Source organism: Ictalurus furcatus, chromosome 23 (assembly GCF_023375685.1).
Source record: "Ictalurus furcatus strain D&B chromosome 23, Billie_1.0, whole genome shotgun sequence".
Taxonomy (NCBI): domain Eukaryota; kingdom Metazoa; phylum Chordata; class Actinopteri; order Siluriformes; family Ictaluridae; genus Ictalurus; species Ictalurus furcatus.
This window is the reverse complement of record NC_071277.1, coordinates 3,049,908-3,063,296: the sequence shown is the minus strand read 5'-3', so window position 1 is coordinate 3,063,296 and position 13,389 is coordinate 3,049,908. Positions and strand designations below refer to the sequence as shown.

At 37.9% G+C, this 13,389-nt stretch overlaps 1 protein-coding gene across 1 annotated transcript in view; it reads left to right on the top strand.

Moving 5' to 3' along the window:
* Positions 1 to 13,389, top strand: part of LOC128599393 (neuropilin and tolloid-like protein 1) — a 109,705-nt gene that overhangs the window by 49,215 nt on the left and 47,101 nt on the right. The window contains exons 2-3 of the mRNA XM_053610929.1: positions 8,103 to 8,223; positions 9,707 to 9,834. Coding sequence (XP_053466904.1) covers positions 8,103 to 8,223; positions 9,707 to 9,834 — 249 coding nt within the window. The remainder of the gene's footprint in view (positions 1 to 8,102; positions 8,224 to 9,706; positions 9,835 to 13,389) is intronic.

The window sequence follows — 13,389 nt, the reverse complement described above, 5'->3', positions numbered from 1 at the left end:
ATTTTCTATAATAGCAGATCTGACAATAATGCCAGCTGTATCACAGTTAATTAATACATATTATATTAACACGTTCAGTCTAATACATTATTGTTATCAGGAGTTGTATGGTAGATGCATCCACATCATTTAAGACTAATAATAAAACAATTGATATTTAACAAAAAAAAAATTATTTAGGGAGGTGTTCTTTTAAGGTTACCACTACAGCAAAGTCTTCATTTAGTTTGTTTTCAGTAACACATGATATTTGTACAACTTCTTATTAAAGGTCATATTATAAGTGTATTTTATTCAGACTTGTATAACCAATAACAGAGAGAAATAGTTTGTATATATTGTAACCTTATTTTTGACAGGTCTAGGTCAAAAAGATACATATTCTTACTCTCTATATCTAGGTCAAAGGTCATGATCATAATATATATATATCAGTTATGTTAAATCGGGTTCCCATACATTCCAGACACAAATGTTCCCATACATAGTATGGCCATGTGTATTCCCGCACACACCACACAAACACACAGACACACACACACACACACACACAGACACTCGCATGCATACGAACCTGTCTATAAAAGTCGAGCACCCCCTCTAGGTTTTATAATACTCTGTACTTAGAACATCGTATGCAAGCTTACAACATGGCTGACTTATGCCCTAATGCCCCCAAAAAAGCTCACCCTTTTTTGGGAAGAATAGAAAAAATGTTAGATCATGAAAAGATTCAATATTGGGTAATGTCAAACGGATGTACAGCCAGGTTTTTTTTTTTTTCGATGCAGAAAAAGGAACCGTTTTGCTTTTCAAGTTCTTGGTCCCGGGTCACATCCACTGGACCCGTGCTACAGTGAGCATAACTTTTAACGAGGGTGACTGGAAAAAGTTCAGAAAATGGTGCAAGGATTTTGACTACACTGTTAGAATGGACTTCTTTTCCCCGGATGCGTACAGACGTAAATGGAACAGTACATCTCTGCAATGCAAATACCGCATCAGAGCAACAAATTTCTCCAAGAACCAGGTTTCACTGCACTGTGCTGCTGTATTAACCAGTGACGACGCCCCTGATAACAAAGAGAACTGTGAAGTGAGGTATGACCGAACCAGCTGGCACGATCTGCAACGCTACGTCCATCAAATCGATGAATTATTCCAAAAAATTGGAAGAGACAAAGAAATAACGGAAATAAAAGTAAGGCTAGAAGATCTCTTCAATTTCGTCAATATACTACTCTTGATCAGAAACTCCACCTTCCCCAAGACTCCTCCTACATGATATATAAATGAATCTGAATACATATCGAGTCAAAGTATTCTGAGCATCAACAAGCAATATGGCTTGTGAATTCTTTTTTTTTTATTCAAAAATAAGTTACAATATATACAAACTATTTCTCTCTAATAACTGTGTAAATTAGAACTGCTTCAGAATTTAAAAACTGCTTTATATGATTACATAAGCTTATAACTACATAAGCATAAGAATTAGTTGACAAACAATTTGTTTGTGTATGTGTGTGTGTATAACTTTCAAATTAAGTTTTACAAGACTAATGGCTAATGCAGCTCTTTAATCGCCTCTGATGTTTCATTATTTAATGCTAACACGGCGACACATCCTCACACTCCATTACATCAGCTTGTCTGGGGTGACACGGTGTTCAGCAGGAAACACAAGCTGACGTTTGGCTTAGAGGCATGTAACTGTAGCGTGTAATTGTGTTCTCAAGTGGATGCGTTTGCAATATGAACTCCAGCACTGTGTTCTGGATAAAGTGAGGGCCTTTTTATTTATTTCTTTTTGCTAAAGCACTCTTGGTGTGTTTTGACAGACGGCGTGCTCAAGCATACAAACACTCTCGGGCTGTTAAAGTGAGAAGTTTAAACATGTTTGCACACATTTGTTTTTACTACAACCTGTGCTTTTCTGAGCTATACAGTATAAGCATGAAATTACATATTCAAATTACAATTACAAACATATGCATCATAGCACAGAGTTCAGGACATAGTAAAGAGAGACATCGGAAATGATAGGTCTATACTGTGTAAAAAAAAAAAAAAAAAAGGTTACATCCACAAAGGATAATCAGAAACATATGATTCAAATGTTTGCATACAAGTTGATTGTCTCTTTAAACAAAAAATGTTATAGAACAGTAATGAGTTTTAGGATTTTCTGATTTCTTATTTTCATAAATAAGAGTTCATCGGGAATGCACATGTGTCTCTGAAAGGGCCTGCATTTATAGACAGTGCCTTTTTGCTCTTGATACCATGGGAAATTCTAAGTAACTCAGCCAAGGCTTCAGAAAAACAAACAAATGAAGGTACCATGAGCATCTGTGTAAATATCACGGGACCACACTGACTGCATTGTTCAGGAAAGTGGTACAAATTAACTTTGGTCTAAAAAGTTCAACTGAACCCCTAGACAGCAACAAAGGAACAGGTGAAGGTACAAAGTATGTACAGTATATCCACCATTAAGAGAGACCTATGCCCTTATTCTAAGACTGACATAAAAATGCTAGGCTGAAGTGCAGGTGATCACCAGCCTTTTGGAGGAGTGTTCTGACAAAACAAAAAATGACATGTTTGGCATTAATAATCAGCACTGTGTATATAGGGAAAAGGGTGAGGCATTAATCTGAAGAACACAATCCCAAATGTGAAGCATGGAGATGGCAGCATCATGTTGTGGTGGTGTGTTGCTGGAAAAGGGATTGGTGGACTTCAAAAAATAGATGACATCATGAGGAAGGAGGATCATCTAGATATTGAGTTGTGAAAATGTCTTTAGCCTAGTTGTATGTAAACTTTTGGCCTCAACTCTATACTAGGTGTGGGAACTGAAGCCCACAGGCCTTTAATGTATTAAAGGTGGAGGATTAATCCAGAAACAACATTCTTCTTCTGGTCCAGGTAGGAGAGGGCAGTCTGTAAGGTGTGGTTGATGGCGTCATCTGTGGACCTGTTGGACCAGTGTGCAAACTGTAATGGGTCAAGGCAGCTGGGGAGGGAGGAGCAGACATAAGTTCTGACCAGTTTTTTTGAAGACTTCATCACTACAGAAGTGAGTGCTACTGGGCAGTAGTCATTCAGGGACAGAGGACAGGGGGTTTTGGGGACAGGAATGATGGTGGAAGACTTAAAACATGTGGGAATGACCCGTTTATTGAGAGAGAGGTTAAAAATGGTGATGAAGACAGGTGCTAGTTGGTTAGCACAGACTTTTAGCACATGTCCAGGGATGTTGTCCTGGCTGCACGCTCTTCTGGTGTTAACTTTGTATAGCACTTTCCTCACGTCCAGTTCTGAAATGACCAGTCCTTCCCTTCCCTAGCTAGACCTCATCGTTCCTGCTCATGGTTTTCCTGGTTTGTGCTGGAGCTGGTAGCCTCAAACCATGAATAAATGATACTCAAGTCGTTGGTTAGGGAGGCACTGCCATTGTTTATGGTGGGGGGTCGGGTTTGTAGTAGGGCTGCAACTAACGATTATTTTGATAATCAATTAATCTGTTGATTATTTCTTCAATTAATCGATTACTTGGATTACTTGTTTTGTTTTGTTTTTTAAACAAACATGAAGTAGCCTTCAATTTGCACAATGTTTGTCCTTCAAACATTGTGTGTTGTCCCCCTATCTATATAGAGGAGAAATAAGTCACAAGCATGACGGTCTATGTTACTTCCACGAGAGCTTTACTCGAATGAATTGTCAAAAATACAACAATATACACAAACAGTTGTACAAAACAGTAAACCTAAAGTGTATTAAACATTATTTCAATAAAAGTACAAAATACGCCTTTCATGTCCACATGTTCAAATTACGGCTAAACACAAGCTAGCGCTGTTCTAGTTTTCAGTACAAGGCAAGGACCTGCACGTGCGCGCACACACACACACGACAAAACTTACTTACTCAGAAACTATTAGAAACAAAATATAAGTACATTGCAATATGTCAGCAAGTTAACACAGATAAAACAGTTGAGTTAAACATGCACAGCATACCTATATACAGGAGAAGTAAGTCACAAGCACCGTGTTACTTCCACGAGAAATTTACTCGAATGGAAAATTACCGCTTTTCCTCAGGTATGTGGGCGGAGACTAAAGCAATCGATCCCAGAGTGCAGGATTCAAACCATCCCAGTAGATGACCGATCAGCGTTATACTTACTTCAATCATCAATGCACTAACACATAAAAATGGAACAACAGCGAAAAATAAACACTCTTTTAACTCTCTTTTTTAAACATTTGACTATTTAACTTGTTAAATGTGCAAATTGAAGGCTATGGAAAAGGTACTAAATATATCTATGTGGGTTATGCTATACATTGTGCAAAGGATTTTTTAAAATATGCACATTATATTTTGAAAACGAAAAAGCAACTGATTGTCCACAAGCTTTAAAGCAGAAGTTAAATCACTATATTAAAAATGCTAAAAAAGAAAAACAAAAGCACAAACTATGTGTTAACTGGTAAGAGGTTGAATGTTCTACAGTAACGTACACATTCGCTCATTTGAACACAGTAACATGTTACTTTATTCTATAAATGTATGACACTTCTTACATTTATATACATTTACATGTTATAACCCCATTACAGCTCTTATAAAAAAGACAATTACATTTGTTTCTAAATATAGCTAAATATAGCACCAAACAACATATTTGATCAAAATGAATATTTTAGTCAGAGTTATTGCTCTTCCTTTCTATTGTGCACTGTTTGATTGATGCGCATGTGTGGACTCGCGCTCATTCAGTGTTTAATGGAGACTCACTTGCACTAAAGACGAGCCTTTATGTAAAATGGAAATACTGGCGTGAATTTCTAACCTTTACAGATAAGGATATAAAGGTCAAAATGTAATTTCTGGGCTGAAAAAAACATGTCTGGAACATATTGAACAGCACATGCATTTGTCGCAGTGTTTGACATGACAAATCACGTTAATACACTTCTGGAGTTTGTTTGAAGCGCTTTATGAAAAACATTCTCACGTGTTGGACAACCTGGATCATGCACTTTTCCCACAGCAGCTCACTCAGTGACCTCTGCCGTGTTTTATTCATAGAAATGCATTTTTCACAATTGTGAACTGACGTCACTGACAGGTGTTATCCACAGTGACGTCACAGACCCAACTAATCCATAATGAAATTCACTGTTGATTATTTTAATTAGCAATTTTGTCGATTTATTTATTGCAGCCCTAGTTTGTAGTCTGTAACAGTTTGCATGCTTTGCCACATATGCCAGGAATCTGCCTGTTCAAACTGGGTCTCAATATTGTCCCAGCATTTCCTTTTTGCTTCCCTTACTGTCTTCCTCAGGTTATAGGAAGCTGCTTTATATTCATCCATGTTACCGGTCTGCAGCCCTGCTTTGTAAGAAGTTGTGCATGCTGTCAGAGCTTTCCGCATGGATCAAACTACCCATGGCTTCTGATTAGTAAAAACCTTTACAGAGCATGTGGGAATAGTCTCTCCTATCAGAAACTCTGTATAAAAGAGCAGAGCTGCTGTAAACTTGCTGATGTCATCAGAGCTGTGCCAGAACATCTCCCAGTCTGTGTCCTCCAGGGTGTCTTGTAGCATGGCTTGTAATTGGTCAGTCCAGCATCGCACCTCCCACATCACCGGATCTTACCTCCGCTGCTTCTCTGACTAATGCCCTTCTTATCCAGTCAGTGACTTTTTGTGGATGGTCTCTGTGGAAGGAAGAGTCATGGTTGTGCCATGTTCTTTTCTTTTTTTTATGGTGCTCTGCAGGATGTTCAAAGCATGGTGGTGGTAGCATTATGTTGAGCGATACCCTTGCCCTCCTTTTGTTAATGCCCTCCTTACCTGGTCACTGATTTATGGGGATGGCCTCTAGGCAGAGTCATGGTTTTAATAATGTATTTAATGGTGCTCCATTGGAACAGCCTGATACACTACTTTTCCAGAACTTTGTCCTGGACATCTTTTGATATCGCATTGGTCTTGATGATGCTGTCTGTTTAGGTATGTTCTCTACGAAAAGGTGTATTTATATTGATAATGACACTTTAATTGCACATAGGCCATCTCCATTCAATTAATTATGTGGCTTCCAAAAAACTGACTTATTATTAAGTTCATTTCAGCTTTGGCTTGTAATACTACAAAATGTGGAAAAGTTCAAGTAGGGTTAATACTTATGCAAACCACTGCTCCCTTTTTCTTCAATTTAACATGTCATCCTAGGTACTGAAGTTTATACACCAAAACAATTAGTATGCATCATATTTGTGTTTGCGCAATACTGTCATCTTATTTCTATATCACAAATACAAGCATCCAGTCAGCTGATAGAGGAAGTGAAAACACACAGTACAACCAAAAACAAAGCTGTCAAGACAAAAATAAAACAACATTTTTTATGTTTTTTTTTTTTTTAATGTATCGGAATGTTGTTCCTACTGTACATAGAGATCATCTTGGAAACACACCCCTTAGTTAGCATATAAAGAGTCTAATGTCTGTCAATATTACAATGCAAATCAGGCATCTGCTGCACAACATATGGCGTTTCATGATAGTATTCAGTCTGTCCACTATACTAAATAGTCCTGACATGAACAATTTGCGGCTCACTCTGCTACAGCATTCTGCAAAACACATCAGTCAACCCGACCAGATAAATTAGACGTGCCTAAAAAGTCTGATTAGGGATTAAGTGAGTGGATAAAGATGCTTCATGTCTTCTAACATGATGTCTGGTGCTTTATTCTGCTCTGTCACAGAGTCACTCTATCAATAATCATTTACTCTATGGCATTTAGATTAGCCAGGTATAGACTAGATAGAGTTGTGCTTGACTGGCTATATTTTAGTTTAGACCCTTTAGCCATGGCAAATCTCTTCAGTCAATGCTAAAGAAGCTGAAACAAATAGCACATGCTGACTTCTGGTGGCCTTCAAATTAACAAAATGACCACAAAAAGATACATTTTGGTGTCCAACATTTGCTTCTTAAATTTTGCAATTAATCCGTGAGACTAATGTTGCTATCAAGTAATGGAGGTCTGTCTCACCCCAAATTTGTCTATATTTAACAAATTATAATGACTTGTAAAACACTCACTTTCAAAAACTGCTTTATCATGGTCAGGGTCACAGTGGATCTAGAGTCCATCGCAGGAACACAGGGTGCCACCGATTCATCACAGGGCACCATTCACACACACATCCACAATTGTTAAATAAAAACACTCACCATAAGAATGAATTTAAATACTGTATAATAATTAGCCATGACAATTAACTGATCCATAATAGCTACTGATCATCCTGAACCAAACATTTCTATATTTCTTTATATCTGATATCTGTATAGATTTGTGTTTGTTCTGTTACATGATCACCATGATTAAGACTGAATGTTTGACAGGTGTAAAAATGTGCTGTACCAGCTATTTTATGAATGTCACTTATTTTTCAGTCATATTTCCCCCTTGGCCTGATCTCAGCTTAGAGACTGGTGTCATTACGTTAATGTAGCTATAAATCCACTTATGTAGTTTTTGGCCCAAAAACTGTCTCTGTTGATGAAGAAGTGGAAAAGTTCTCATCAAAGTGTGTGTGTGTGTGTGTGTGTGTGTGAACGCTTGAGAGAGAGAAATCCCATCCTCATCCAATCTCAGACTAAAGTGCTTTATAAAAGAGGCCACTAATCTTTTGTAAGACATATTAGAAGTTGCAGGAGAGATTTACATATTCCTTTAAAGGAATAGCTTGGCCAAAGATAAAATGTACACAATATTCCACATTATTGTGAATGCAGTAGATCAGCCCAGACTTGTTTAGTGTTTGTTTTGCATTGAACTCATAAGGATAATGTAGCTAAAAAGCTTAAAAATATATATAATGACACCATACGTGTCATGATTTCCCCTCACACTAAGCGGAAGCCAAGCAAACTGTGCCAGCCTTTGATTCGATCCAGTTTCCTCAGTGGACTGCTATGGAGCTCCCAGATACTTACGATAGATTTTCTTGGCTATCCTGAATATTTTCTTGTGGACTGCCTGTTTTATTTTGCTAGTCTAGCAGACCCCAAGCCGGAGAAGAAACAATGGCTCAAGTTCATGTGGTCCCAGTTCTTTGGACCAGCCCACCAGTGGGTGCGGCTCCTAGTGGCCAAGGGAGCCAGGGCACTTGGGACTGTAACTCAGTTTGTGGGAATATTTGTAATGGCATTTGGGAATGACATTTGGTCTAGAATCCAAGGCTGACCTGGAACATCTTTTGGGGGGGGTCAGCTTGGCAGATAAACCTGCCCTGCCATTTACCACCTATTATGAGCAGGCAAACAGGGTGACCTCCTCCCCAAAGCTCTGTCACGATTTCCCCTCGTGCTAAGCACTGGAGCGCTCTGAAGCTCAAAGCACAAGCATGCGCTTCCGGGTTTCAGTGGCATTGACTTTGTTTTCTTCGGACACATGTGTTTTGTTATGGTTTAGGTCCTGTGTCCACCCCTGTATTGTTATTGGTTGTTTACCTTATATGTCATCATTGTTCTCAGCTGATTACCTTTGTTATTTAAACCCCTTGTGTATCTATGTACGTCGCGAAGTATTGAGTGTATTCACCGTGCCAAGCCTTTGTTCATCGTGTTCCATTTCATGGTTTTTGATCTCGAGTCTAGTTTCTCGTTTTGTGTTTTGCCTTGCCTAGTTTATGCTTGTTTGCCGATCGCCTGACCTTTTGGGTGTTTTGGACCACACTTTTGATTCACAATTTGGATTTGCTTGCCTGCTTCTCTTTAATAAAGCTCTTAACTCCATTTGCATCTGTCCTAGCCACCATTACGTGACAACATGTACAATGTATCAATCAATTGTTTAATGAAATTGTAAATAACTGTATTAAAAACATTAAATATGCATATCTAACTGGAACAAATTTATTATCCATATCTCTTCTAATGTGTCAAATGAAAGTGACTTCAGCTTCAAGATGGCTGCTGTTGTTGTTGTTTTTAACCCTGCAATAGTTTTTTTTGTCCATTTTTATAGACAACAGTGCCAGGCTTGAGTCTGTTTCAGAAATGTAACAACTCAACTAAGTGTGTGATCATTTAGAAAGTTAACCTAATGGCTATAAGGTTTCCTTACTTGTTAGCTACAGTAACATCATTAGCAAAACTCAAGTCCTTAGACATATCTTGGCTGATTAACTACATTTGGTGTAATGGCTAATTCATGCTGGATGCATCATGTGAAGACCTCATTCCATTCCATATTAACAAGCATTTACAACTGTTCTCCCTGACAGATTGCTATGAACAAAATAGCCTTAGTAATGAATGCTTGACAGCAAACAAGACTTGTTCTTTTGGTTTTTGGGTACTTTACATCCAGTCCATTGTATCACCCTCTTCATGACATTTTCATTGGTGGACTCATCTTGTTCTTATATCTTATAATATAATCCTGCTTAGTATAAACCAATCGGCCATAACATTAAAACCACTGAGAGGTTACATGAATAACATTGATAATCTTATTACAATGCCACCTGTCAAGGGGTGGGATATATTAAGCAGCAAGCGAATAGTCAGTTCTCAAAGTTGGTGTGTTGGAAGCAAGGAAAATGTGCAAGGGCCGCATTGTTATGTGTGATGTGAGATCTTGTGGGGTGTTCCAGTGTGCAGTGTTTAGTACCTACCAGAAGTGGTCCAGGAAAGGACAACTGGTGAACCAGCAACCAGGTCATGGGTGCACAAGGCTCATTGATGGCTTTGATGCTAGCACACCTCCCACAGAAGAGCTACTGTGAATGAAGAGCCATCATGTGAATGGCCAGGTTCGTATGCGTCACTTACTTGGGGAAGAGATGGTACTAGGATGCACTATGGGAAGAAGACAAGCCGGCAGAGGCAGTGTGATGCTCTGAGCAGTGTTCTGCTGGGAATCCTTGAGTCCTGGCATTCATTAACCTGTACCACCTATCTGAACATTGTTGCAGACTAAGCAACCCCTTCATGGCAACAGTATTCCCTAATGTCAGTGGCCTCTTTCAGCATGATAATGTGCCCTACCACACTGCAAAAATTGTTCTGGAATGGTTTGAGGAACATGACAGAAGAGTCCAATGTGTTGACTTGGCCCTCAAATTCCCTGATCACACATCTGTAAGATGTGCTGGACAGACTAGTACCAATCCATGGCGGCCCCAAGTCGCAATTTACAGGATCTGATGATAATGTCTTAGTGCCGCATACCACAGCACAACCTCAGAGGTCTTGGGGAGGCCATGCCTCAACGGGTCAGAGCTGTTTTGTGGCACAAGGGCGACCTACACAATATTATTCATCGTTCTTGGTTTCTGATATTCTCATTAAAACAGACAAGCAATTACAGTATGAGGATTTTTTTTTTTTAAGAAATCCTCAGCTTGTCAGTGACAGAATTAGATAAGCATGCACTTTTAACTCCCCATACTCATCAGCTGGACTGTGGTGAATAAGCACAGGCTTACATAATGGGAAGAATTTCGATTGCCTCTCTGTCAACATCTTGCTGCTCCAAAGCAGATTAAATCCCCTCGCACAAGCATTTAATTACTCATCCTTTATTAAAAAACATCCGTCTGGCATTCAGCTTAGCTTTCAGACATCTGGAAGCTCAAGAAAACAAAAGGATTTTTCAGTTAATGCAATGTTAATGCATTCATTCATCACGCCTGCATCTTTTCCGCATACATTGATTATTTTATTAGATTATTTAATTTCTTTTACATATACATGTATTCATATCACCCTCAAGAAGGCCTGAATGTGAGAAATGTGCTATATATCAGAGAAAGGTGCAGAGTTAAAAAAAACTACTAGTTTGAATTATGTAGAGTTAGTGTTTCACATAGTATCCAATTAGGTTATAAAATCTATGCAGTGTGTAACATTACACTGTTACAGCACCAGAGTCCAGGGTTCAATTCTAAGCTCAGCTGAGTGTGCAGTGTTTATTCCAGGGTTTTAAATATACATGATTAACTCATGTGGGCTGAACAAAAACAAATTATTAATGCAATGCAATTCATTCTAGTGAAATTGATGTACACCTTTTAATGAACTTTTTTTTTTTTTCACAGTGCAAGAAGTTTGTGTTGGTAGTCATTACAGAATATTGGTGACCATTATGTTTTACATTAATTTTAGTGTTGGAGTTGGTCATAAATTAATAGGAAGAAAACTGTAATATGTAAATTTCAATTTTTAAATAAAAATAGGGTGATTTTTTTTCCATTTAATAATAAGCTTTTTTACAGGAAATTTTGGTGGAAAAAAGAGGGTTTCTCTCGACCTAAAGCCTACAAAATCGAGTTCCGCACATAAATGCGAGTTCTACACGGTAACACTGTGGGTCTATTCTGTGTGTGGTTGCATATAGTTGACTTTCGTGATTGGCCATAATACCTATAGGTTGCAGCCAATGGGTACGCTTTTTAATGGAGTTATTGGAGTCTTATCGGCGTCTTAATGGAGCCGGAAATCTTAACAGAAACAGCTACTTTAACAGATGTAATAGTAGAAACTTTGATATGGATAAAGCTGCATGCATGTACCAGAAATGTTTCAGGTTTAATCTATTTTGAATGCCCTTATTTATAGTATTATTTATTTTCACTTTCATAGCTTGCTAAGTATTATATCCACTATGTTAGCCTACATGTTTTTTGCAAATAGAAACTTGGTCAATAGTTACATAGACATATATGTAATGTTTGTAAAGTGTTTTAACGGTCATTTATGCAGATTCTCCAGCCATTATGGGCTTTTACTGTACCACTTTAATTTTTTTCATTGCACTGACACAGGCTGTCACTCTTATTTTTGTTGATAGTCAAAAGAAAAAGAAAGAAGAGTTTGAAGGGGAGAGAGACAGTCAGTTAGACAGGATGAAAAAAACTATAGTAAAATACTTTGGACAACCTGGTGAAAAAGCTAGGAGTGAGATGGCCGAGGGATTTGATATGGAAGATAGGAATGAATGAACAGTGTTTGCTTTGTGCCACACATAATTTATGAATGTTTTTCAGTGACCTTTCATGTTTCTGTCTTGATACTACAAGAAAGCATATTGTTTGGGGGAGGCATGAACTAAGTAAATAACTATGTTATTATATATTATAGAGGTATTTATTTATGTTTATATTTATTTTATATTTACACTCCAGTCATCTGAAAGTGCTCAAATAGAGTCCCCCCAGTGTATCTCATCCATTCCACCACTGCCTGTGAATAAACATATAATGCAGAGTGTAACATTTTCATCTTATGTTTACATCCTTTGCATTCAGATCAAATCAGGCTAAAAGACATTATGTAGAATCGCACTATTTAAACTGTGTAGAATTGTATTATGTAGAACTGTCTATCTTTGCTGCAGTAACTGGGATTGCCTGTTGTGTTTGTATATTGTGTCTTAAAGCCTGTCTTCCAGCTCCTGAAGCGTGCAGTATTTACTGACAAAACAGGACAGCAGAAACGTATCTTTCGCTGCCTCCTGAAATTAAACTGACCCTCTCAGCATACAGGCCAATCTCACTCATATGCACACACACTCAGAAATGCAATCAAACACACACACACACATACACACACAATTGTCAGCTTGAATTCCTGTAGGATGGAATCACTGTGCAGCTTAAATCTGGATCTGACTGAGTTTTTATTTCATCAGTTCGGAAACGCTAATACAATTGTCAAATAATATTACTCATCCACCACCGATCAGTTCATGGGATTAGGAAGGTTTTCAGGAAGAAGCAGACAGTTAAGCCTTTAAAACAAGTTTTGAAGTAGAAATAAACAAATAAATTACTTCAGCAAACAGATGATGGCATAATGAAAAGAAAAACTGAGGCTAAATGCTACAGTTCTTGGCTAGCTAATTAGCTGTTAGTTGGGCTAGCTAATTTACTAACTTTGTCTACATGACAAGCCAGTGAGAGTGTGGATAAGCATACTAAAGGTTAGTATTTTTCTGGAAAATCTGTTTAAAACCAGCTTTTGGATGGATCAGATCAAACAGTAACTAGCTACCTAACCTTTAGAATGCCAGTTACGTATCTATGCTAGCTTTGTTCGGCTTGTTAAACTGAATAACAATCTGCTTGTTTTAGTGAATAATGAAAAATCCCCTAAGAGAAATATATTAGTTTTTAACAATTTAATTTTTAAAACAATTTTGTGTTTGACTCATTCTTTGAACACTACAAAGCAACACAGAGCAGAGTGCTAACGACATGCACTCTATTTCCCACAGGAATTGTTTTCTTTTTACTCGTTTGCACATGATTTCAGTGATAAATTGGTTGATCAAATT